Source organism: Callithrix jacchus, chromosome 21 (assembly GCF_049354715.1).
Source record: "Callithrix jacchus isolate 240 chromosome 21, calJac240_pri, whole genome shotgun sequence".
NCBI classification, from domain to species: Eukaryota; Metazoa; Chordata; class Mammalia; order Primates; family Cebidae; genus Callithrix; species Callithrix jacchus.
In genome coordinates this window covers 7,021,269-7,049,242 of record NC_133522.1, presented here as the reverse complement: position 1 = coordinate 7,049,242, position 27,974 = coordinate 7,021,269, and the positions used below count along the sequence as shown (strand labels likewise).

General features: G+C 37.9%; 1 protein-coding gene across 4 annotated transcripts in view; it reads left to right on the top strand.

Moving 5' to 3' along the window:
- CSNK2A2IP (casein kinase 2 subunit alpha' interacting protein) overlaps positions 1 to 27,974 on the top strand; it is a 129,505-nt gene that overhangs the window by 26,458 nt on the left and 75,073 nt on the right. Inside the window, exon 2 of one of the 4 annotated variants that reach the window (XM_078358627.1) lies at positions 11,050 to 11,186. The exons of the other annotated variants lie outside the window; for them this stretch is intronic. Coding sequence (XP_078214753.1) covers positions 11,050 to 11,186 — 137 coding nt within the window. The remainder of the gene's footprint in view (positions 1 to 11,049; positions 11,187 to 27,974) is intronic. 4 annotated transcript variants of the gene reach the window in all.

Here is a 27,974-nt window from a genome sequence, read left to right as displayed (position 1 = left end):
TCCACCAGTTTCCAGCAGACTTATTGTGGAGCAGAGAAGTTAGTTGGCTAAGTTTATCTATGTCTTATGTGGCAAAAAGTAATGAAGCACAGATTTTAGACTGGATATGGAAGAAATTAGGAGAAAATTAACAAATTTAGGGATAAACGAGTGAAAAATAGCTAACGTTTATTTAGCACCCACATGTGCCACACCTACACTGTGCTAACGGTTCCTGATTGTCTCATTTTATCTTCATAACAAATTTAGCATCTGCTAGATTAAATATAATTCCAATTTCTTTAGATAAGGAAATTGAGGCCTTGCCCCAGTTTACACAGCTAGGAAGTGACTGATCCAGGATGTGGATCCAAGCAGCCTGATTTAAAAGCCCACACACTTAACCACTGACTGTATTGCCAACGAGTTTAAAATAGAAATAGATCAAAACATACAAGACAGCTGGAAGGGCTGGAGGCTGTGGTCAGAAAACAGAACATTAATGTTAACACAGCCAGGGACAGAGCAGCTTTGAGAGTTTTAAATCTAAGGAAAGCAGAATTGAAGTGAATGTAATTAGAACTGGGATAAATGAGTAACTCTAAGGTAGGGATTTTGGTCATTCATATTTATGAACATTCAGATCCCTATGATATTGGCTAAATTGGAGGCGGAGGGTAAGACTATCAAAATTTTTTGTACTTTGTCATATTGGATGAATTTCTTTGGGCTTTAAGGAAAATTCAAGAAGTTGAGGGACACCTCATTTTATGGGTAAGGAAACATTCTCAGGTCCTCAACCTGCCAGCAGAAAATCTAATAAATGAATCTATTTGCTTTTCTGGAGCTCATTACTTGTCATCATTCCTAAAGTAGTCTGGGTGTCAGTTATATATCCCTTCCCAAGAAAAGTTCCTGATATCATTGTTTAGAACTTAATCTTTATGCAGTGACCATTTTGGCTTCTTTGGCTGTTCCTTCACCAGTGATAGTAACTCCAATACCTTCTAGGCATAGGGTCAACTGAAGCTTCTTCTTGTAATAGAGGAATGTACCAGAGTGAGTCTATATCAAAGAGCCAAAACCTGTGGAAGCCCCAAGTGTCCTGGCTGTTGATTTAATATTGATGTGATAATCTCATGGAAGATCAGCTCTGTAATATCACTGTAACTCACATCATTATTCTCATCTTAACAACACACTCTTTTAAGGGGCTTAAAAGGGAAACGTATCATTATCATCTTAACATACTCTTTTAAGGGAGTTATTATTTACATAAATTTTCTCATGAGGATTGAATGCAAAGGTGGTGCCAATTTTAGACTAAGAAAGGAGATCATCATCAATTGGATACTGTACCCAACGGGATTATAATGTGAAAATCAGTCTAAACGTTACTGCCTTTTGGCAATATTCTCTTTCATCTGATTTTGTTTTGTGTGGTTTTCCTGCTCTGTAGCATCTGGTCCTCAGTAGAGGATTTTAAACTCCAGCACTTTGAGGCCCCACAGATCTACAGATTTGTGCCAGGTCATGGATTTTCATTTGTGGCCAGTTCCAGGATTGAAATGCTTCAGAGCACAGGAGTGACAAGGCAATGCTGCATTCCAGTTCAGACAGTCTGTACAATGGCTAAGTGACAGTTGCATGTGGGTATCATATTGTCATCATGCTCTGGAATGAGTCAACTGAAAACCAGATGAAACTGGGAAGGCATAAGAACAACCCATGAGGCAAATTAGGAAAGAGAAATTTATTTTTCTAAAAGAGATTTGAAATTTTCATGTCAGCAAGTACTGAAGTTTGATTTGTAGATGATTCTTGAAGCTAAAACCAAAATATATCTTCAAGCTATAATTCTGCATCCCCCACCATGTTTCTATTTTAGCAGAGAATGGACACATCTAGGATAATTTTAATTGGAGTGTTAAAGTTATCACCAGTTTCTAGGATTGTGTTGGTTCACACCTGTAATTCCAGCACTTTGGGAGGCCAAGTCAGGTGGATCATAAGATTAAGAGATAGAGAACATCTTAGCCAACACGGTGAAAAGCCTTCTCTACTAAAAATACAAAACTTAGCTGGGCTTGGGTTGCATGCCTGTAGTCCCAGTTCCTTGGGAGGCTGAGGAAGAAGAATCGCTTGAACCAGGAAGGCGGAGGTTGCAGTGAGCTGAGATCACAACGCTGCACTCCAGCCTGGTGATAGAGTAAGACTCGATAAAAAAAAGAAAGAAGAAAAGGGAAAAAGAAAGAGAAACAGGTAGTGGTTATATTGAAGGAGGGAGAAAGCAGGGCAAAGTAATGGTGAAATCTGCAATTGGAGTCAATGCAAAGAACAAGGAAACTTGCTTAAACAGGGGCTTGTATTAGTCTGTTTTTATGCTGCTGATAAAGACATACCCGAGACTGGGTAATTTATAAAGAAGAAAAGGTTTAATGAACTCTCAGTTCCATGTAGCTGGGCAGGTGTCAAAATCATGGCCGAAGGTGAAAGGCACTTCTTACATGGTGGCAGCAAGACAGAATGACAGCCAAGTCAACGGGGAAGCCCCTTATAAAATCATCAGATCTATTGAAACTTATTCACTATCAAGAGAACAGTTTGGGGGAAACTGCCCCCATGATTCAATTATCGCTTACCAGGTCCCTCCCACAACACATGGGAATTATTCGAGCTACAGTTGAAGATGAGATTTGGGGGGGGACACAGTCAACCCATATAAGGGCATAATTGAGACTGTAAGTTGAAATTTTCTTTGCAGAAACTTACCTGTGCTTGAGCTGACCCCCTTATTGTTGTCAAAAGGAGTTTTCTGATATACAGAAATAGAAAAGGAAATAAAGGTTAAAAAGAGGAGTCAAATAGTTTCAGGGGAAGCTGAAACTTCATTTGTGAAAGTCATTCTCAGAGAAATCCTTAATCATGTATGAAGGCATTGTTTTTTTAAGGCCGAGGTACAGAAGGAGTCATAGGAACAGAGGCAGGGAATGTGGAAAGAAAGCAGTAAAGATAATTTTGAGAGTGGTTTAACACATGATGTTTTACTTTTCATGCGTTATTGACCTGCAGTATTTCTAAGTAAGATAAAAAAAAAAATTTCCAAAGCTTTTGGAGATAAGAATAACAACAAAAAAGAAGTTCTAAGGGGCCTCCACATTGCGCATACACACTTCCTTTACACTCAGAAATCTGTGTTTTTAAAACTGGCCTTCATCTTTGTTGAAGACAAAGCTTTGGAAAACAGATCCCTAGATCTGAATGGGTTAATGCAAGCAGTTCACCCCAAAAAAGTGCACATGACTATTTCAGCACTCAGGAATTACCCATCTCATACTGCTGAACAAACCTTGTGTTATCTCAATAATTTGCTTTCTGGGCATAGGTACTATTGCTAATTTGCAAAGGGCTGATTGAACAAAATCATTTGGATCGCATTTATTAAAAATGCAATTAACTCCAGATGGATTAAAGACTTAAACATAAGACCTAACACCATAAAAACCCTAGAAGAAAACCTAGGCAATACTATTCAGGACATAGGCATAGGCAACGACTTCATGACTAAAATACCAAAAGCATTGGCAACAAAAGCCAGAATAGACAAATGGGACCTAATTAAACTTGAGGGCTTCTGTACAGCAAAAGAAACAATCATCAGAATGAGCCAGTAACCAACAGAATGGGAAAAAATTTTCGCAATCTACCCATCTGATAAAGGGCTAATATCGAGAATCTACAAAGAACTAAAACAGATTTACAAGAAAAAAACAAATGAACCCATTTAAAAGTTGATGAAGGACATAAACAGACACTTTTCAAAAGAAGACATATATGAGGCCAACAAACATGGAAAAATGCTCATCATCACTGGTCATTAGAGAAATGCAAATCAAAACCACATTGAGATACCATCTCACGCCAGTTAGAATGGCGATCATTAAAAAATCTGGAGACAACAGATGCTGGAGAGGATGTGGGCGAAGGAAACACTTTTACACCGTTGGTGGGAGTGTAAATTAGTTCAACCATTGTGGAAGACAGTGTGGCGATTCCTCAAGGACCTAGAAATAGAAATTCCATTTGACCCAGCATACCTATTACTGGGTGTATATCCAAAGGATCATAAATTGTCCTATTATAAAGACACATGCACACGAATGTTCATTGCAGCACTGTTTACAATAGCAAAGACCTGGAACCAACCCAAACGCCCATCAATGATGGACTTGACAAGGCAAATGTGGCACATCTACACCATGGAATCCTATGTAGCCATAAAAAACGATGAGTTCATGTTCTTTGTAGGGACATGGATGAATCTGGAAACCATAATTCTCAGCAAACTGACACAAGAACAGAAATCCAAACACTGCATGTTCTCAATCATAGGTGGGTGTTGACCAGTGACAACAAAGGGACACAGGGAGGGGAGCATCACACACTGGGGTCTGTTGCGGGGGGAATAGCGGAGGGACAGCAGGGGGTAGGAAGTTTGGGAAGGGATAACATAGGGAGAAATGCCAGATATAGGTGATGGCGGGGGGTGGAGATAGCAAATCACATTGCCATGTATGTACCTATGGAACAATCCTGCATGTTCTGCACATGTACCCCAGAACCTAAAGTGCAATAAAATATATATAAATTTAAAAAAAAGTGCAATGGTTAAGGGCATTTTTTTTTTCTCAAGTAAAAGGATTTGTTACCAGGAATTTGAGTGATTAGAAAAATGACTTTTAAACCTAGAGTAGCAGTGAGCATTCTATTGTAAAAATGAATATACAAATATTTCAACGAGTATAACTTTCCAAATAATTATGGGGATCAAAAAGCTAAGAGCTATACAATATAGACTTCAGACAATGTCATTAACATTTTCTCTTAAAAGCAAACTAGTTTTATAATGTAAGTTTGAAGGAACTTACATTATACATTCCTAATTCAAATAAGGAATGAATTTCATTGTTAGAACTGTTTGCAGCCAAATTGGGAAGTTTTTACGGTTTTCAGTTAATAATCATTTATTGAGGGCCTACTAGTTGCAGGTGCTTTTCTAGGTACTGAGGATACAGTGGTAACAAGACAGAGTGCTTGGTTTCAAGGAGGTCACATTTTTTTGCCGGAAAAGATGAACAAAACAAAGGAAAAATGGAAATTATATAATATCACATAATGATAAGTTCAAAATAGAAAAGTTGGCTGGAGAGTGATTGAGAGACTATTTTTGGTGGGCTGGTTGGGAAAAGACTATCTGAAGAGGTATTTGAATTGGGGTTTCAATGCTGTAGAGACAGACACATTAACATTTGGAGAAAGAGCCTTAAGAAGTAGTAGTAATAATTGAAAATATCTTAAATCAGAAACAAATTTGGCGTTTCTGTGGTTGAAAGAATGCCAGTATGATTTCCTCCACAAGAAACAAACAAACAAGAAATTCCTATAGGTTTAAGAAATTAGGATACTTTTTCAACCACATAACTAGAACCGCAAAGGTCAGGTTGTTTCCAGGATTGTTTGATCCCATCATTTGGAATCCAGTGTTTATTTCTTCTTTTATTTTCTTTCCCAATGTGTTTGCACTGACCTTTGGTCTGTACCCTCTGAAGGTCAGTTCACTCTGTGGTTGTAGCTGGATGCCAATAGCTAACAGATCTCCCTTATTCAACTTTAGAGGGCAAGAAAGTTGATTCTAAAAAGTCTCTTAGAAGAGTGGGGAGGAAATTTCTCAAAAGCTCTGTAAACCTCTTCTCACATGTTCCCAAAATCTTCCAAATGATCGAGTCTGAAATAATCACTGGTGAGGAAAATAGATCTACCCTTAGGTAAACCAGGCCTACATCTAGGTATATCTGGGAATAGAAACTATACTTCCCACAATCCTGAGACACATAACCTTTATGGAAAAAAGGACATTAAATAAATAATTTTTTGGAGGGTAAAGACTGGAAATTATTGGTTAGACAGCCTAGTGATTATCAGATGCAGTTATTATGGCTATAGAATAATGAACAAAAAGGAGAATGAAAAGAAATGAGACAAGCTGTTTAGGCAGAGGTTAGAGAATGGAGAGCTTTGTAGGATACTGACTTTGCATTCTGCTGTAGTTGAGGGAATAATAAAGTTTTGGATTTTCAAGTGTGTGTGTGTGTGTGTGCGTGTGCGTGTGTGTGTGTTGTGTGACAAATTCAGACAGTTTTTCTTGCAGAAAACAATTATAGAAACTAAATCATTAAAAACAGTAATTTGAAGGCATGGAAAATAACCAAAGGAAGGCAAAAACTTCAACAGTTTATTTCTGAAATACTGTTACTGCATCAGGTAGAAAGTATAACCTTGTGGCTTGTTTTTGCAAAACCGCAGCCTATGTGACTCAGTTTCAGGGCAGAAGAATTCCTGAACACCTAATGGAAAGTTCCAGAAGCGGGAGCACTGCCGAAGAGCTGAAATCCAGAAATCTATGCACACATTTTGCCAAGGTCTGGATGAACCCAGGGAGTTTGTTGACAAATCAGGGAGAGTAGAGGTGGGCCTGTTCTTGGAAGAAAGAATTGCTTCTGGTGAGATACTGGAGTTTGTCGTGTCTTTGATTGAGTGCATCCCATGGCCACATGCTTGTGTGGCAGAAAACAGAAGCCGTATTAGATTGATTTGTTGCAAGGTAGAATTCTGGCACAAGAAGAGCAACAGGAAGTTTACTAGGGGGACCTAGAGGCAAGGAACCACCAAAAGGGTGAGCCTTTCAATCTGAGTATAAACTCAGCTAAAGTCCTTGGCAGATTCCTAAACAAAATAGGCATGGAGGAGGCCACCAGGGGCATAGGCTAAAAACGCAGCAACTGGAAGCCAAGAACACTGGCAGTAATACAAACTTCTTCACATCCTGGGGGAGACACATTTCAGTTTGAGTCCAGGCAAGTTAGTGGCTTATGGAACCAAAACCTCGTAATCCTATGAAAAAGAAAGAAGATTTCAGAGTCACTATAACAAATTAGCTGTGCCATCCTGAATATCAGAGAGGAGACACTATGAAAGTAAATATTTATCTGGAATGGGCGTTGCAATGGGATACAGGTACCATAGTAAACTGTGGCTACTCAGGAAGATAAAGAAAAGTTCGAGGTTTTAAAAGGAAAAATGAGGAGCATTACATGATTATTTCGAGATAATTATCTTTGAATACATGAATCAAAAACAAAACTGACATTAGTCAAAGGTTGGACCAGCAGTGAGTGGCTAGACACATTCACAGACATAATTTTTGTGTAACAGTATGATGACTTTTGTGAGAAGTTATGGTTTTTGTGTCTTTCATGATAGTTTTGTTATTTGGCATTTATATATCAGAACCCTCCCTTCATGGCCTTTCCTGGATCCATCTTTCTTTCCTTCCTTCCTTCCTTCCTTCCTTCCTTCCTTCCTTCCTTCCTTCCTTCCTTCCCTCCCTCCCTCCCTCCCTCCCTCCCTCCCTCCCTCCTTCCCTCCTTCCTTCCTTCCTTCCCTCCTTCCCTCCCTCCCTCCCTCCTTCCTTCCCTCCTTCCTTCCTTCCTTCCTTCCTTCCTTCCTTCCTTCCTTCCTTCCTTCCTTCTTCCCTCCCTCCCTCCCTTCCTTCCTTCCTTGTTTCTTTCTCTCTTTCTCTTTTTTCTTTCAGAAAAACACAAGTAAATCCATTTTATTATGCAACTTTTACATCTGTTATGGATTGAATGTTTGCATCCACCCCCAAATTTGTATGCTGAAGCCCTAATCCCCAATGTGGCTGTATTTGGAAATGGAACCAATTAGTTTCAAGGAATTAATTAAATTTAAATGAGTTCACAAGAGTGGAGGCCTGATTTGATAAGGTTACTTTCCTTATAAGAAGAGACATTGAGCTGGGCATGGTGACTCATGCCTGTGATCCCAGTACTTTGGGAGGCTGTGGCAGGCAAGGGTTTGAGACCAGCCTTGCCAATATGGTGAAAGCCCATCTCTACTGAAAAATAAAAAAATTCACCAGGCGTGGTGGCACGTGCCTGTGGTTCCAGCTACTCAGAGGCTGAAGAAGGAGAATTGCTGTAACCTAGGAGGTGGAGGTTGTAGTGAGCCAAGATCATGCCACTGCACTTTCACTCCAGCTTGATGACAGAGTTGAGAATTTGTCTTAAAAAAAAAACAAACCACAAGAGACACTGGAGAGATCTTTCTCTCTTTCTCCTTGCACACACATAGAGGAAAGGCCAGATAAGAACATAATGAGAAGGTAGCCCTCTGCAAGCCAAGAAGAGAGGCCACCTTAGTGAATCGGCCAGCACCTTCATCTTTGACTTTTAGCTTTTATAACTGATAAAGTAAATTTATATTGCTTAAACCAATCGGTCTATGGTATTTGGTTATGGCAGGCTGAGCAAATGGTCATGATAAACAAAAAGTTATTAGCTATAGAAATAAAATGGAAACTGTGATGCATATCAGGAAGAAATCCATCCATCAATACAAACTGATTGCAAGTGGGTTGTCAGAATGTCAAATTAGCACTTCAAAGCAGCTATTATAAGTTTTCAATAAGAAAAATATGTTCAAAGATAGAAGGGAAATGAGTTATTGCTGAGTAAACAGGGAATATAATAGAGAAATGAAAACTAAAATATAACCGATGGAAATTCTAAAATTGAAGATTACAATAACAAAGTAAAAATACCTTAGATGGGTTTATTGGAGATGGCAGAGAATGAGTCAGTTAACATGAACATAGTTCAATATCAAATCCAAAGGGCAGAAATAATAAGAAAGGAAAATGAACAATGCTTCCTCAGAGACTGGTGGAAATGTATCATTTGGTTCACCATATGTGTAATTGGAATCAAGAAGTAACAAAAGAAAGGGAAAGAGAAAGAGACAGAAAAATATTTCCAGAGATAAAGCAAACAACTTCTGATATTCAAAGACAAATGTGAACTTACACCTACAGGATGTTCAATGTGTCCCAAATTGCAAAATAAAGGAAACCACATCTACACGTATTATAGTTAAAATGTTGAGAATCAAACATTAAACAGAATACATTGAAAGCAGCAAAGGAAATTAATTCAATTACATACAGGCAACTATGATAAAATTATAAGCTGGCTTCTTATGAGAAATAATAGAGGCCAGGAGACATTAAAATGACATATTCAAAGTACTGAAAGAACAGCAATGACAAAAGGTTAACCAAGATTTCTATACCCAGCCAAGTTGTCTCTCAAAAATAACTTTCCAATAAACAACACTGGATACAGTTTGTTGCACTAGTAAAAAAAGACTTTTAGGATAAAAAGTAATCAATCATAAAGGAAATAAGAAAAAGGGTCAAATATTGCACATTATTGTCAATATATAAGTAGATATTTATAGCTGTCTTTTAATCTTTAATTTTAAAAAAGATCTATGGCTATGCAAAGCCAAATTTTTAACTCTATGGTTATAAACACTATTATGGTTAGGTGTATAATATATATTGATTTATTAGCCAGGTGCAAAAGTAATTGTGGTTTTTACCATTACTTTTAATGCAAAAGTTCTGGCAATTACTTTTAATGGCAAAATCTGCAATTACTTTTGCGCCAAACTAATATTATATATGAAAACGATAACACAAAGGATGAGGGTGTTAAATGAAACTATATTGTTACGATCTTCCTATATGTCACCAAAAGTCAATATTTAAATAGATTGAAACAATTTAAACACTAGTGTTTACAGCCTAGAGAAGCCATTAAAAAACGTAAAGAAATTTAGCTAACAAGACCAAAGAAAAGTTAAATTCATGAGAAAATATTTGTTTAACCCAAAGAAGGCAGGATGAAGGGAAGAAAATATAAGTGAGGCAAATGAAACAGCAAAATGGCAGGAGTAAGTCCAAGCATATTGATGATTATCTTAAATGTAAACAAACTTCAGTCAATAGACATTGTCACAACAAATTAAAAAAGCAAGACCCACATCTATCTTGCCTCCTAGAGATGTATTTTATTTTATTTTTTAGACTGCATTTTAAATGTAAGTATATTGAAAGTAAAAGGATAGAAAAAGTATAATGTGCAAATGGTAAGCATATGATGCCTAAAGCGGCTATACTAATGTCACATGAACTAGATTTAACAAAAGGATTATTACTAGACAGAGGTAGATATTTCCTAATGATAAAAGTTTTGGTACAACAGGAAGTTATAACAATTATAAATGTGAATTCATCTAATAAGAGACCTCCAAAATACTTGAAGGAAAACTTGGATAGAACTGCAAGAAATAACAGACAAATGATCAATTACAGCTATAAATTATATTACTCTTCAGTAAAGTCTACCAGTATTTTTCCAACATATCAGTTTTATTGTTTCTTTCTACATACATTTAATTGCTAATGAAAATTGTAGAAACAGCACATCAAAATGTTCTTTCATTGCAATTAAAATTCTGAAACCCAGAAAATCTAATTAATTATGCTATAGCCAAACTGCCAAATATTTTCTTTGCATTCTTTCCTCACAAGTTTCTTTGCTTCAAATTCTTGATGTGAGACTTCATCTCACTGACTTTAGGGTTCTAAAACATATAGAAATACTTGAGACCCATTGGTGCTTCTTTGCGTCAAATAAAATGTAGAGCTAAAATATATAGAAGTTATTCAAATATCTTCAAACTACACAGATCCCTAATGGATGACTGGTATGAAGGTAGGAAGAAAAAGATACAAAAAGAAAAAGACACCACAGAACTCATCATGGGTTATCCAAGTTACTGGTATATAGTCTATAAATCTATCAGAGAGTAGCTTTCACAAACTCACACATAACATTTCCAGCAAGAAAGAAGTGTAAAAGAATAAGATTTATGGCTAAGTCACCTCAATGTCATAATTCTCTATTCTTGTATTCTCAGAAGAATCCCATTTGTGACCCACAAACTGCAGCAACATTTGAATAGTTCACTTAGTGCTCTATTCTGAATGAATTTCCATAAGCCCAGTGGCTGTCAGTTCTCTTTCAAACTGAGAAAATCTGTTGAGTAAAAAGTATCTCAATTTCACCATCCTTTCTTTCCAAACAGACAACATGTCCTCACTACTCTCCTCTTGTAAGGCAAGCCATCTCCGATCTCCTGGAAGATCCGTTCTCCTCTATCCTGTTGTTGGGGTGAATTTATGGCAGAGGGAAAGGGAATTTTGTATCAGGATTGAGAGTCAGGTTAGTAAGCGATAGTAATGTTTTAGAGGAGACATTATGAGAGGCCTCTGATTGTGAACGTTTGTGAAGACTCTGGGATGAGTGTTGGGTTAAGATTTTGATGGGTCTATTGGCAACCTAGTCACAGCTCTAAGCGTCTGCCTGGATCTTTGGATCCCAGAGGAAAGTGTTGCTTACCCCCTCAAATTTCTATAAAATACCCTGGAAAGAACTCTATAGCTCAGAAAAGGCCTCAAAACCCAAACTACAGCAAACAGTGGTGAAAGGAGCCTACTAGTATTTTAGGAGCCTACATGAACAAGAGAAAGAAGCAAATGATGTTATTCTATATTCAATATCCTTTATTTCTCAATAACTTTTCCAAAATTATTCTCACACAAACCCAGCTCAGGACACCATACTGTCTTCTTCATTTGCTGGTACAGTGGCCACTCTACCACTCTCCTCCTGCTCCTTCAGGCTAAAATCATCCCCATTTCGTGTCATCCCCATTACTTGCTGCTTTCTCTTTCTGGGGAGTTTCCTCTGCTGATCTCCGGTGCTCAGTCCTATTCAGATTTCAGCTTGTATTATCCAATCCCAGAGGGGCTTCTCTTCTTTCCCTGGCTGACCAAAATCTATTCTTTTCTTCATACTGAGTCCTATTGTATGATTTAATTTTCTCCAAAGCCATTTCACTATTTAAAATATTTTTTGTCACTAATTGCCACATTATTTCCTCTTTCCCCCACTTTTCTATATTTCTAAACATTGGTGTGCTCTGTGATTTGACTTCAGCCGCCTTCTATTTTGTTTATTGTATTCCTCCCCCACTCTAAGAGATATTAATTATTCAAATCAGTTTCCGGCCATTCTTATTCATTTCTGCATAGCCAGCTCTAGAATAGCGTATATCTGGCACATTGTAGGCACTCAGCAAATATTTTTTCTGAGTAAGTGAATGAATACTGAGGCCTTTTGATTTTAGTTTCTTAAAATGGCTAATTTCAGTCTTTAACTTGCTACAGATTGTCATCTATCTTCATTATTCTTTTCTTTCAAGAGAAAAATTCCCCTCCCACTCCAAGGCTGAGTTCTTCTGGTATTTCCTCGATCTATTTTTCTTCCATTAGCTTCAAGACCTAGCTCTTTGAATTATATTCTGTTTCAATTTCAGTTACTGTTTATGTTCACTATTTTTTTCAGCCAAAAAATATATTCACAGCAAAAACAAGCAAGACCTTCCCCTTGTTCCTGCCATTTTCTCATGCTAACATAGTTTTCCCTCATTCTTTTTGTGGCTACACTTACTGAAAGAGCCACAACATTTGACCTTTATGCCAAGCTCCAGCACTGATTCTGGCATTTACCAAACTTTTAATTCGAAGCTTACCAGTAATTCCTAGTTAGTAAAGCCAGTGGCTTTTCTCAATTCGTATCTTCTTTAACTACTCTGCTGCACTCCACACTCTTGTTGGTCCTTTTTTGCAGCTCTTTTGTAAGTTGGTTTCTATGCTACGGTGTTCTCATTTGTCATCCACATCTCTGAATTCTCTGTCTCAATCTCAATCATTTTTTTAGTTTCCTCATTTTACCTACAAAAAGAAGGTGTTTCTTAAGAATCCCTTTCTCCATCCTTTTCCAATGGCAAACTCATTTGATATGATGGCTTTAACAATTAGCAGTGTGTTGGCAATAAGACCCAAATCCTTATTTCCACTGCTGAAGTTCTCAACATGAAGTTCTTGCCATAACCTCACAGTCAACATTTCTGAAATAAAATCCATCCTCATTCTTCCCAAATTCTCCTTCTCACTATATACTGGTGCCCCCATTACCAAGAGTTACAAACGTTGGTATTTTCTTTTATCTCGATCTTTTCTTCATTTCCATATTAAATTGTTAAATCCTGTTTATTCTAGCTCTGTTATGTTTATAACACTTGTCTGCTTCTCTACATTTCTATTGTACTACTGTGTTCAGACACAGTACTGTTTGACCTATGAATGACTGAATATGTATTACAACTGTTTCAACTGTTTTTTTTTTTTTTTTTTTCAGATTGTAACATCTCCTTTCAATCATGTTGCATGTTGTTCCTGGCTTAACTTTCTTAAAACACACTATTGACAATATTGTAAATATTAATAGTAATAGTGAAAAATTATTGTTTACTGCATGCTAAACACTCTTTTAAGTGCTTTGTAATTGACCTTCATGCAAATCTTATAACGCAGTAACTCTTAATATCTTCATTTCATGGAAGAAAAAACTGAAGCATAAAAGAGATATGTAAGTAATACGCCCAAGATCTCATAGTTTGGCAGCGTTACATCCGGTATTTGATGATTTTAACCAACACGCAGAACTGCATTGGCCATAAAACCTGAAAGGACTCTTTATGTCTACACAGTGATCATTTGTGACTTTTATTTAATTCACTCTTTTTAGTTGAAAAGAATCCAGTCTTGTTTAAGCAATAATATCAGTGATATAACAGATTTTATGTGCTAATGAGATATGATTTCCCATTTTTCACATACAACAAACATATATATGTAGCTATCAAATAAAAAATGTCATCAGTGTACCACTTAAAGTCATACTGCATACCATATTTCAGGACACGCTTGTCTGCAAATCGTTATAATTGTTATACTGATATGCAATTTTTTTGTCATTCAGATTTATTAATAATGTAATTTTTTTTTGAGATGGAGTTTCGCTCTCGTTACCCAGAGTGGAGTGCAATGGAGCAATCTCGGCTCACCGCAACCTCCGCCTCCTGGGTTCAGGCAATTCTCCTGCCTCAGCCTCCTGAGTAGCTGGGATTACAGGCACGTGCCACCATGCCCGACTAACTTTTTGTATTTTTAGTAGAGACGGGGTTTCACCATGTTGACCAGGATGGCCTCGATCTCTAGACCTCATGATCCACCCGCCTCGGCCTCCCAAAGTGCTTGGATTACAGGCATGAGCCACCGCGCCGGGCCAATAATGTAATTTTAACTTAAATATATAACTTTCCCCCACTTTTACCTTTTATCATCTCATCAGTAAAAGAAAATAAATTAATAAATTATAGACTAGTAAATGCAGTTTCTCTTTCCTCTATATATTTCCCTCCTCTGGATTTTTCAACTCTGTTTATGCTACTCCTTTTGAATAGCATAAACTGAACTTCTGAATATATCAGAAATCTGTCTTTCCCACTCAGGAAGGCTCAACTCAGTTGTATATTGCTGTAACCTGATAGATTTCTACATTTTGAACCAGTGCTTTCCCATAAGACTCTTTACAGTAAAGAGAATGAGCTGTTCAATGCTGTAACTTGCAGCCACATATCATTACTGAGCACTTGGTATATGGCTAGTGAGACTAAAGAATTAAACTTTTATGTATCTTAATTTCAATTAATTAAGAGGTAAATTTATACAGACACACATGGCTAATGGCTTCTGTACGGAACAACCCCGTTTTGAACTATCAATGAATACATCGGTATTGCTGAATGACCACCATACTCTTAAAATTTGTACTATGGTGGCATATGCCTATCTTTCCTATTTTTTTTTTTTTTTTTTTTTTTTTTTTTTTTTTGAGACGGAGTTTCGCTCTTGTTACCCAGGCTGGAGTGCAATGGCGCGATCTCGGCTCACCGCAATCTCCGCCTCCTGGGTTCAGGCAATTCTCCTGCCTCAGCCTCCCGAGCAGCTGGGATTACAGGCACGCACCACCGTGCCCAGCTAATTTTTTGTAATTTTAGTAGAGACGGGGTTTCACCATGTTGACCAAGATGGTCTCGATCTGTTGACCTCGTGATCCACCCGCCTCGGCCTCCCAAAGTTCTGGGATTACAGGCTTGAGCCACCGCGCCCGGCCTCTTTCCTATTTTTGTTACTGTTGATCATATTCTAAGGAAAGAATTGGCATTTTATAATTTTTTGTGTGTCCTAATGCATCTTGAACATTTCTTTGTTTAAAAGTATACAATGAATGTTTGTTATGTAACTGAATAAATGGATGACCATCTGTTAACTCGTTTGATTGTGTTAGTATTACTGGTAATAAAAGTTGCTCCATAATTTTTTTCAAGGTAACAACAAACATAAACTAAATGCTTATAATAAACAACTTGCCTTTATCTTTGCAAATGACTGTATGATTCCTTAAGGTGAAGTGCTTTCTTTTCATTAATTCATCCATGTTTTGCTTGGTATTGCTAGACATGAAAATCATCTTTTTTTGGTTAATGATTTCAGTCCAAAGTCAATCTGACCATAAAGTCCCAGTTTTAGTACAGCTCAGTCCGCAAACCCTGAACATGTTAGCTTAGATTCACCATCGTTCTAATCAACAGTTGGCACACGGAAAGCTCCTCATGTGGTACAGACCCCTGTGACACTTGTCTCTTTCTAATGCCACTGCCTGTTTCTCTCTCTGCTGGTTTCAGAATAAACCTTGTCAAAAAAGAATTAGATTTTGACAGTTTATTTCTATGCTTAATTGAGGTGATAGATATACTTGACATTTATCTAAGTGCAGAATAGAAGATGAAGACATATTTTCTAAAGGCATTCTCTGTTTTAGAGCAGGTCACTTTCAGGGATCCTTTTAATACGCCTGTGCAATTCATAGTACTGATAATTGTGCTTCATATCATAATGTCCTTAAAGTTCTTTCAAATTGACAGATAAACTTTTCTTTTCATAGGGTTTGAATTATTTCAGTCTCCTTCAGCTCCACTCTCTAAGTCTTCCCTCTTGTGAATTAATATTGGCTGAAAAGTACAAAAGATAATGTGCAAATCCACTCAGTTTAAAGAAAACAGAGGAAAAGGTCATATCTGAGATTACTTAATTATAGCCCCTAAATTTGTTAGGGCAAGTCCTGGCATTGTTACGCCAATAATAACAGCATTTGATTTTTTTGTGTATTAAAAGTTTTTCGGCATTTAATTGCACTTCTTGTCATTGCTTGGAATGCAGGCAATGCATATAAGACTGTTTCAGAACAGAGCAAGAGGAACGACTTGGAAGTGATGGGCACCTTTATGGCCTTAATTGTCACGATGGTTTCAGGGGTGTACGCTGATCTCAAAATATGTCAAATTATATACATTAAATATCTACATCTTTTCGTATGTCAATCATACATTAGTAAACTGTTTTTTTTTTTTTTAAGAATCTATACAATAACCTGTTCTAGCCAGGAGATCAACTATGAGTGGCTGCTCTTCTCATTCTGACAAAAGTGACCACAGGCAACCATCTTTACCGTAGGAGTATTCTTTGTTCTCTCCCAATCTTCTTCTTCACTCAGTTTTCCTGCAGCATGAAGACTTTCTCTGCATCCTTTTCGATCTAACTTGTTCAGTTAGTCCCTACTTGGTGTAGGATATTTCTTCTGAATATGATTCTTAGACTAAGCCATCTCAGAGTTGTCTTTTTACAAAGGATGACTGCCTTTGAGATAGAAGCTGATCCTTGGTACAGTCCTCTATACTCAGAGTCGGTATTGAGGAAATGAAGGGGAGATGGTCCCAATAAATTTGTGGCATGAGTTTGTGACAGAGTCAGAAGGGTGACACTGCTTCAGCCCTAACAGAATGGAAAGGGCTAGCCAGAAGCTGCCAATAGATAGGGCTTCATTAAGATCCATAAAGACCTCAAGCACTGAGAATATTATGGCACTTCTGAACAAGCAATCTAAATATATTAATCTGCAAAATACACATGCAAAAGTCCAAACTAGTTCTATTTTTCCTATAAAGGATATTTGTTTTCTTACAAAATATTTCTGGACAAAAAATAAAAGCCCTAGTATGTTGGAAGGAGGTCATTGGGCCCAGTTGTAAAGACATGAATGTGGAAGATGCAGAAGACATTAATCATAGACTTATCAACGTCCCCAAAAGATCTGTTCCCACGACTGAAGCAACTCTGGCCTTTGGAAGTTCCTATCCAGGAAGTATGATATCAATCTTATTTTTAAACCAATTAAAAATTTGATTGCTGACTTGGTTTACTTGTGCACAATGTCAATCTAACTTTTTGGGTACATTATTATTTAGCAATGAGTTTCAGTTTTCTACTGGAGTGAATTGTTTGAATGAAAGTACTGGATAAGGTCTGGAAACCAGTTTCTAATCTCGCATTTCCTATTGATTAACTCTGTGGCATCGCACGACGGTTTCCACTGCAGGCCAGCGAACTAGCATCAGGCTTCTTCTCCTTCTCCTTTTCTTCCTCCTCCCCTCTCTCCCCTCTACTTTTTTTTTGGTCTTCATCTTCATCTTCTTCTTCACTTTTGGAAGTCCTGTAGGAGATGAAAAATAGAGCTCCCAAACACATTTTTTTGGGCCTTTCCCTTAACTCTCAAATTCAATGGGCACTAACAGATTCTTTAAAATAGGAAATATAAGCTATTATGAATTATTGTAGAAAGATTATGGGCATGGGAGTTGGGCAGGCATAATCTCTACACTAAAATCCGTTGTTCACCATTTGTGAAATCTTAGGCAAACTTATATCTTTCCAAGGTCAGAACTTTTATCTATGAAATGATGATGGTAATGCGGACTTAAGAGTGTTGGAAGTATTAACAGAGGAAATACATATAAAGTACTCAGCACAGTGTTTGGTGCACAGTCAAGTCTCTTCATTATTTTTAGCTCTCTTTCCAGATGGATCCCTAGGGAGCCACTTCACAGTGCACTCATCAACGTATGGCCTACGTGGCGTTTCTTGTGCTTGGTTAGTCATAGGCTCGATCCTGGGAATTTTGAATAGCCGATAGACACCCTTTCTTCCTATTCTTTAATTCTGCTTTTGACCCTGCAGATATGGGTACAGAATGTAGAAAATAATAACTTTTTCTAATTAGTCTCTATGTAGTAGCTCATTCTTAATTGATTTTACACAGAAACATTTTCCAGAGTGGCTACTTTGTGTAAGATCTTCTTTGGACAGGGAATACTATGGTAAATAAGATAGATCAGTCCCCACTCCCATAAAAAATACTTTCTAGTAGGCTTAGATGCACAGCAAATAAGGAAACAAATACATAAAATGAGATTGTGAAAAATGCTAAGAAACAAAGTATATGCACCTAGAATAACTGGGCCACTTTTTGATTGGGTGGTCAGGGACTGGCCGACTTTCTCTCTCTTCTTTCTTTTTCTGAAACCAGAAGTTAAACCAAACCAAGTCTCTTAAAGAGACTTTCAAGCCATGGGAATGAAAGCAAAAGGCTTTGTAGCTGGAAAGAACATGGCAGGAGTGAGAAGAAGAAAGGAAGCCAGTGTGGCTGTTGTATAGTGACATATGGTGGAAGGAAGAGTGGAATATGATGGGACGAAAACGTGCCGACAGGACTCATTTTCCCCAAAGAGCAATGGGCACTCCTGAGACCATTTCATACAAGGAAGTGATGTTACTTAATTTGTGTTTTAAAAGTGAACAATGTTCTGTGGCTCCAGAAAATGGCCTAGAGTGAGAGAAGATGCTGACAGCCTAACTGACATGGAGAGAATAGAAGCAAAGAGAAGTGGGCGGATCGAAACATATTTCAGGATAGAATTGAAATGACAGCACTATAGACTGGATGGAGGCAGTGAGGGAAATGAAGAAAATGAGAAAATGGTTTGTCAATTTCTGAGATGACAAAGACTGGGGAGAAATGACAAGAGGCATCAAAAAGCCTCTTTAAGATGACGTATATTGGAGGAACTAACCTAAGCCATCCAAGCTGGAGATGTGAAGGGGGCAGTTAGAACGGGTTTAGAACTGGGGAACGTGTTAGATAGAGATGCAGATTTGGAAACAGCATAAAAATATTCCATATCATCAAATCACCTTGGGAGAGAGTATAAGACAAAGAGAAAAAAATGACTCAAGGCAGAACCCTGATGTGATCCAATAATTTCACCTGGTCACAGGAGGAATAGCTAGCAGAGGAGACTGAAAATGAGAGTGGTGAGGCGGGAGGAAAACTAGGAGTGTGTGGTGTTATGGAAGGTGAGAGAGGAGAGGCTTTCAGGGAGGAGGTGTGGTGCAACAATGCTGCCAGTCATCGTGTAACAATAAAACGGATTCAGTTGAACTTTGCAAATGTTTAGGTCTTTGGTAATCCCAAAATAAGGATTGTAAGTTATGTTGGGCAGGTGAAAACCAGACTGGAAGAAGTAGAGGAGTGATTGGAGTAAGTGAGACCAGGAATTAGGGTAGTAAACAATTATTAAAGAGGTTTTCTTTTTCTTCTTTTCAAAATGATTTGAAATGAAGTGGTACCTGAGAATGCGGGGTCAAAAATGTTTATTTTTAAGATAGATAGTACGAGAACATATTTATAGGTCTATAGGGAAAAAAATAAAAGAAAGGGAGAAATTTATAAAGCAAGCAAGGGAAATGTAACTGATGGAATGAAATTCTCAAGAAGATGAGAACCTTCGAAATCCGTGGCTGTGGCTGACGTAGCTTTAGAGAGTCATGGAACACCTATTCCATTCTAACAGGAAAAAGACAAGATAAATTTATAAGGCGATTTTTTTTTTTAGACTTGAAGAAAAAAGGATAAGGGAATTATCTTTTATGGTTTCTAGTTGCTCAAAAAACAATGAGTGAGAAGTCACATGGATATAAAAGTCAATAGGAAATGTGAAGGTGAGAGTGAACAAGATGCATGAGGGCTCTGTAAGTATGAGGTCATTTGGGTTTGTTTGAAGACATTGAAAAAGATACGAAATATAAGCCAGAGAGTAAGAAAAATGATTTATTTGGGATATGTAAAGCTGAGAAATATGGCAGTTCATTTGTGAAATGTTTTTGCAGCAATAGTCAATTTATTTTCATTTTCTTCTTCTTTCTCTCTTTCTTTCTTCTTTCTCTTTCTTTCTCTCTTTCTCTCTCTCTTTCTTTCTTTCTTTCTTTCTTTCTTTCTTTCTTTCTTTCTTTCTTTCTTTCTTTCTTTCTTTTTCTTTCCTCTTTTCTTTCTTCTTTCTTTTTTGAAATAGAGTTCCATGCTTGTTTCCCAGGCTGGAGTGCAATGGTGCGATCTTGGCCCACTGCAACCTCCATCTCCCAGGTGCAAGTGATTCTCCCTCTTCAGCCTCCCGAGTTGTTGTGATTACAGGTGCCCACCACCACACCCAGCTAATTTTTTGTGTTTTTAGTAGATATGGGGTTTCATTTCACCATGTTGGCCAGGCCAGTCTCGAAGTCCTGACCTCAGATTATCCACCCATGTTGGCCTCCCAAAATGCTGGAATTACAGGCGTGACCACCACTCCCGAATGCAATACCCGATTTCTTATAAAGAAACTACGGAGAAAACAGATAATTTGGTTAAACCAGCTTGGAGCTTTGGTAAGGAAAGTATGACAAAGGACAACCAAAGAATTGAGGCCATTTCAGGGAGTGATTATAATGGCCAAACTTGTGTTCTGAACTGGGAAAGCAGGGTGTAAATATATAGAAAATGGGGAAGACCAGAATAACAGAATTGAGGCGAATTGGTGGGGTTAATCACACGGAGGTTGGATGTTCTAGTGGGGGCACAATTGAGAGTGGAATGGAAGAAACACATGCGATGGTCAGTGCATGAGATGTTAAACGGAAACTTAATGTAGTATAGCTATTGGTGAGACAAAGACCAGAGGCTGACAACGCCAGTAGGTAGCTGAGATGGGGAGGAAGAAAAAGATGATGATAGGTGAGGAAGTCAAGGAACTGAGAGATCAGTTGTTAGATGGGCATTCACATGCATAAATGATGTCATCCGTGATAAAGCCTGGTGTTGAGAGGGATGGGAGATCTGGGATGGAAATGCAGTGAAATAGAAGTGAAAATCTTCCAGCAATGAACAGTGGATGAGAAGTCACATGGAGATAAAAGTCACAGGAGATGAATATGAACAGGACGCATGGACTCTCCTCAAGTCAGCAGGAGATGAATATGAACAGGACGCATGGACTCTCCTCAAGTCAGCAGGAGATGAATATGAATGGGACACATGGACTCTCTTCTCAGTCTAGTCGTTTTTAATTTCAGCATCGCAACAACCACTATCCTTTAAATATACTTGACACATGCTTTTACTAATGTATCTTCTTTACAGTTATGTGCTTGCATGATTGTCATTATCGTTTAAACCATACTTTTATCTTTTAAACCATATTTTCCATGGTAGCGCATTACAATTTTTGTGTGTAGGTCATCATTACCATAATCATCTATGGGATGGTATAGGTATGCATAAAAATATTTTAAGTATATTTATAATATATTAATATGGTTCAAGATAAATGGTAAATATACCATTATTATTATTATTTAGAGATAGAATCTTGCTCTATTGCCCAAGCTAGAGTGAAGTAGCATGATCATAGCTCACTGTAGCCTTGAACTCCTGGGCTCACGGGTTCTTCCTGCCTCAGCCTCCTGATAGCTAGGACTACAGGCTCACGCCACCATGCCCAACCAATTTTTAAAATTTATTTGTAGTGACATTGTCTCACTGTGTTGCCCTGGCTAACTTCTAACTCTTGGCCCCAAATGATCCTCCTGCCTCAGCCTCCCAAAGTGCTGGGAAATAAACATTATTATATAATCCTCTTTTCCTCCAGTGTTTCCCCAAATTCGGCTGCTTAATTAACTCTTTCCTGCTTCTTTGTGCACAGAACTTTTTGTATTTTCTTTCTGATGGCTGTTCTATTATTTGACTTCCTCTGTTACCATCTCTATTTTAGTTTCCAACAATTTAATTACTTCTTTGCTAATTATTATGTTTCATACAAATTTCTGATTAAATCATACACACAAACACACACATACTATTATTGTCTTACATGAAACAGTGATGTATTTTAATATCTGTATTTAAAAAATATAACTCTTTAGTCATTTTTGGTGCTAGGCCAATTATGTTAATTAGAATATATTGAGCAAAGTACATATTTCCAGTTTCTGCCCATATATTATTCAATTAAATCAAGCTTCAATATGTATAAGCTTTTTGCAAAATGTAGTGTCAAAATGTTACAGTCTTTGGTCAGAATCTTGGCAGATTAAGTCAATTTAAAAGGTCAAGATGAGGGTTTTTTTATTTTACAGGAAGTGCAAATGTACAGAATCTATTATCTAATTAAATACAAGTCTGTAATTCAATGTTAGGATAGAGAATATAAATGCATCCAAGTCAGGAAGTGGGAAAAAACGGGCTTATTAACAGTAATCAGATGTAAGATTGGCTGTCCAGCTCTTTGCCATCTTATTTATCCCCCTCTGCTCTTCTGGAAAACCGTCATATCCCTGTATAGACACAAACATTTTCTACTTAGTCAAGCTGTCCGCTTCAATTATTGGTTACTTGAACATCTGGCGAATTAAGGCTGTCTGTTTAGCCACAGTGAGGTCTTCCATGAAAGTTACAGCTACTCTCTATATTAGATTATTTCCACCTTCTGCTTGGTTTAATATCAAAAAATAGCATCAATGGACTCATCCATTTAACAAATATTCAGTAATTATCTATTGTCTCCTTTGTACTGCTTTAGAAAATGAGGATATAATAATGAACCAAATAGACCAAAATCCCCCCATATAAACCATGAATCCCAAACCACTCAAGAGCCCTGCCCTCATTAGCTTGTATTTTAATGGGAGGAGAGATATAATGCAATAAATAAACTACGTAGCTATATAAGATGATAATTATTGTTCCATAGAACAAAAAGAGATCACCAAATGGGAAAATTAGGAGCAACTGGGTAAGGCTACAGTCTAAAATAGGAAATTCAGGAAGGAGCTCACTGAGACAGTAACATTTAATAATAATAATAGTAAAACCATGCCAATGTGAGAAAATGAGGATGGTTAGTTATTGGCTTAATGAGGTATTACAAAGCTTTATCAGGAGGAAGATTGTCCCTGGAAGAGGGAACAGCAAGTGTACAATCCCTAAGCCTGGATCTCGTCTGGCTGTGCTTGAGGAGCCGCTGATAAGCCGACGTGCAAGAGCAAAGTGCGGCAGGAAGAGAGCAGAAGGGAATGAAGTCGGAGCCTTCAGGGGAGCCAGCTCAAAGAGGGATCACAGGCCATCGGAAGGACGTTGGCTTTTCTCCTTGCTGATGTAGGAAATTAGTGAGCAAAGGATTAAGAATATCTGACATAGTTTTAAAAGAGTGACTCTGCTGAGGATAAACTGCATGGAGGTTCAGGGGAGAAGCAAGGAGAACAGTCAGCACAGACGGAATAATTCAGGTCGGAGCTTATCGTGGCTTGCACCGGTGTATTGGGGGCAAAGATGGTAAGGAGAGGTCGGATGCTCAAGCCTGTAATCCCAGCACTTTGGGAGGCCGAGGCGGGTGGATCACGAGGTCAAGAGATCGAGACCATCCTGGTCAACATGGTGAAACCCCGTCTCTACTAAAAATACAAAAAATTAGCTGGGCATGGTGGCGCGTGCCTGTAATCCCAGCTACTCGGGAGGCTGAGGCAGGAGGATTGCCTGAACCCAGGAGGCGGAGGTTGTGGTGAGCCAAGATCGTGCCATTGCACTCCAGCCTGGGTAACGAGAGCGAAACTCCATCTCAAAAAAAAAAAAAAAAAAAAAGAAGAAGAAGGAACCAACAGTGGCAATCTCTTACAAAAATACACGTTAGTGTGCAGGTGGTGGAAGCAGAGACTAAAAACCCTGTACTTTTTTCTTTTTTAAGTTGGAGAGGCATTTTTTTTTTCCTCCTAAGCAGAGCAAGTGTTCTATAAAAGTAACAGCTGGGTTCTGTCCATTGGAAAAAAACCATGTTAGTATACTTCCTTTCTTCCAAAAAAAAAAAAAAATTCACCAGAATAACTTGTGTAAAACAAGTATCCTCGCAATGGTCTGGGGAACAGAATGTAAAAACAGCTTGTCAAAGTCAGAGAATAGGCTTAGCTCTGACGGTGGACAGGACTTTAGAGCTGTTTCATCTATGCCATGGGTACAAGAAGCATGAAAAGCTTCTTGGACAGGAGGGTGGTTTGTGCCTGTGGAGTATAGTGTGATAAATTTGTATAAGGACAAGTTCACAATTGTTACAATAGACCTGATACACTTGATTGGAATCAAATGAGGCTGGCAAACAGGAATAATGAACAAAAGCCTCCCTTACAGAAAACTTTGCATGTGTCATTTTTGGATTAAGCATTAAGCATTTTGGTGAAGCTTAAACATCAGGTCATGAGATTTTAAAGAAAAAAGCTCTATACAACCCAGGATAAAGTTACGGCTGGAACATTCTCTGGCATAGTGACACTGACCTGGCCCTGTTGAGAAAATGATGGCATGAATAGGAAACAAAAGAGTTAGTCACGAAACACTGTAATACCTCATTAAGCTGGCGACTCACTGTCACATCCAATGAGAGGTCTTTTCTGAAGGATGCACCAGTCACAAATATTTGATGGGAAAAAATACAGCCAAAAAAGAAATAACTAAATCGAGTGGATATTTCTTAATTTCACTCAATTCTTTGATTGAAAGTTGTCTGCTTTGTAGATACATTAATTCTGTTAGGTGTAAACGTTTCACTTATTTCATGGAGTATTAACTAAGGAGTTCCTGATCAGTCTGAAATAATTAGTGCAGCCATATAAGTATCCAATTGTTTCTGCCATGGATTACTCTAAGGTCTAGGAAAGTTTAAGTTTCTGCATCATGTATTTTGATTTTGACAGTGTTGTATATGTAGTACACTGAAGGAATCTATGAATATATTTATAATGGTATTAATGTAATTATTTTATCTTATAGATCCTACCAAAAATGTAAAAGTTAAAAAAAGTCAATTAGTGCTTATTTAAGAAGAAATCTTGCACAGTGATGAAGAATTTGCATCCTAGCATCAAACCTCCCTGTGTTCAGCTTCAGCTATTTTCTAGCAGGGTGATTGGGGAAAACTACTTAATCCTTGTCTCCTCAGTTTCTGCTTAGGCAAAAAGAGGACAATAATACTTAACAGACAGCTGCAAAGACCAAATGAAGAGCCGATATTTATCTTTACTTCTGTCTCTGTAGATGTGTAGATATTAAAACATGTATATACATATAGATAGAGAGATTTGTGGGTACCCTGATACTGATACCTAATTCATGTTAAGAACTAAAAATGTTAGCTTTTGCCATTCTTGAGGATAATTTTTCAAACTATGATTATTATTTTTTTGCCCTGTTGAATTTTACTGTTTACTTACTTATTCCTGCAGAAATATTAACAGCCTGCTCTGTGCTACGCAATGTGCTGGGTATTAGGCGTATCACTGCAACCCAAATGGGCGTAATACCTTTACTCATAGATGTTACAATAGGGAGCATAAAAGTATTTAAGATATTTCAAAAGCAAATGCAAATCTGCCAAGTGGAATAAGTTTCTAAAGGTCTGTATACCAAGGCAAATCTAAGCTGCAATACTTTTTTTTGTTGTTGTTGGTCTTAAAGTTCTATTTAAGATATGACTTAATGATTATGTGGGTCATAGTCAGATGACAAATGAAAAAAAAACATACTCTAGGCAGAAGGAACAGCAGGAGCCAAGAACCAGAGGTAAGAAAAATAATAATTTGTTTGAGAAACGAAGGAACTCATCATCTTTGGAGCAGAATCAGCAAGAGGGAACTTCATTTGATGCTGCAGAGGTAGAAAGCCATGAGACTGTGTCCAATCTGGTTGAAGATCGCAGCTTGGAAAGTCATTGTAATAGTTCATGGCAAGAATAACATGATCATATATGCATTTTAAGAGAGATGACTCTGAAATTAGATAATGAGGTGGAGGAAGGCAGCAGAGTGGTTGTAGTGGGAATAGTGAGGAGGTGATTGCAGCAGTTTGTTAAAAAAAATGATGGTGCCTTGATGACACCCTTAATGGAAGAATATAGGTAGAACCAAAAACTTTAGGATGTAGAATCAAAAGAATTTGTAGTACGTTGGATGTGAGAAGGAGTGACAACAAGGGAACATGCCCCAGATTTCTTGATTGATCACCTGAGATAGGGGTGCCATTTTAACAACTAGAACACATGGAAAATGAGTAGGTAGCACAGGGCAACCGATAGCAATAGAAGGTAATACATACTGTTTCAAACTGGAATTTGTGAATGTGTTAGTGTCAAGTAGGCAGCTGGATATATGGTTCCGAATTCAGGAGAGAATTCAGGGGAGACAGGTGGACTGGAGATCAGTAAATTGTTGTCACACACCCCAAATTAGCTATTAAAGCCCAATGAAAGGAATTAGAGATCTATAGGGATAGAGAATAGGGTGAGAAGAGAAGGAGATGTAGGAGAAATATTGAAAAATTCACTGATGGAAAAGAAAGAACACACAAAGAAAACTAAGAAGGAATAGCCAGAGGAATAGTGAAAAAGTTAAGAGAATATGTGACATGAACATTTTTTAAGGAGAGAGTTCCAAAAGGAGAAAGAAGCCAGCAGTTCACATTTTTTTCTAAAATTAAAGCAAGGTACAATAGACACATTTCAATTAAATTTCAGAGCAGGCAATACATTAGTGACTTTGATAACAGCAGTTTCCCTGTATTTATATAAGTTGAATAAACTTTAAGTAAAAAATGTGATGAATTGGGAAAAACAGCAATCAACACAAGTATGGGCGGAAAGAAGAGAAATAGGATAGTTAGCTGGGCTATTGGGTCAAGAAAAGATGCTTTTATTTAATTTTATTAGAATAGGGAAATATGAACACACTTCAAAGCAGATGGGATGAAGGTTAAAAATGAAGTTGTGTTAGTTGAGAGATAGAAAATTAACAGTGCAAGGTTCAGGGAAGGGAGAAACGACTGGAAGCTATCTGGAGAAAAAGGGGAGAACTGGCCTTGAAAGGGATAAAGGGCATATTCCTTTCTGTATCAGGAGGAGAGGAGAGAGAAAGGGGATCTGTATGTGAGATGATATCTTCTGTAGTGACAGGGGGATCTGTGTGTGAGATGATGTCTTCTGTAGTGACACAGAATCTGTGTGTGAGACGATGTCTTCTGTAGTGACACAGAATCTGTGTGTGAGATGATGTCTTCTGTAGTGACACAGGATCTGTGTGTGAGATGATATCTTCTGTAGTGACACAGGATCTGTGTGTGAGATGATATCTTCTGTAGTGACAGGGGATCTGTGAGTGAGATGATGTCTTCTATAGTGACACAGGATCTGTGAGTGAGATGATATCTTCTGTAGTGACAGGGGATCTGTGAGTGAGATGATGTCTTCTATAGTGACACAGGATCTGTGAGTGAGATGATATCTTCTGTAGTGACAGGGGATCTGTGAGTGAGATGATGTCTTCTGTAGTGACACAGGATCTGTGTGTGAGATGATATCTTCTGTAGTGACACAGGATCTGTGTGTGAGATGATATCTTCTGTAGTGACACAGGATCTGTGAGTGAGATGATGTCTTCTGTAGTGACACAGGATCTGTGAGTGAGATGATATCTTCTGTAGTGACACAGGATCTGTGTGTGAGATGATATCTTCTGTAGTGACAGGGGATCTGTGAGTGAGATGATGTCTTCTATAGTGACACAGAATCTGTGAGTGAGATGATATCTTCTGTAGTGACACAGGATCTGTGTGTGAGATGATATCTTCTGTAGTGACAGGGGATCTGTGAGTGAGATGATGTCTTCTGTAGTGACACAGGATCTGTGTGTGAGATGATATCTTCTGTAGTGACAGGGGATCTGTGTGTGAGATGATATCTTCTGTAGTGACAGGGGATCTGTGAGTGAGATGATGTCTTCTGTAGTGACACAGAATCTG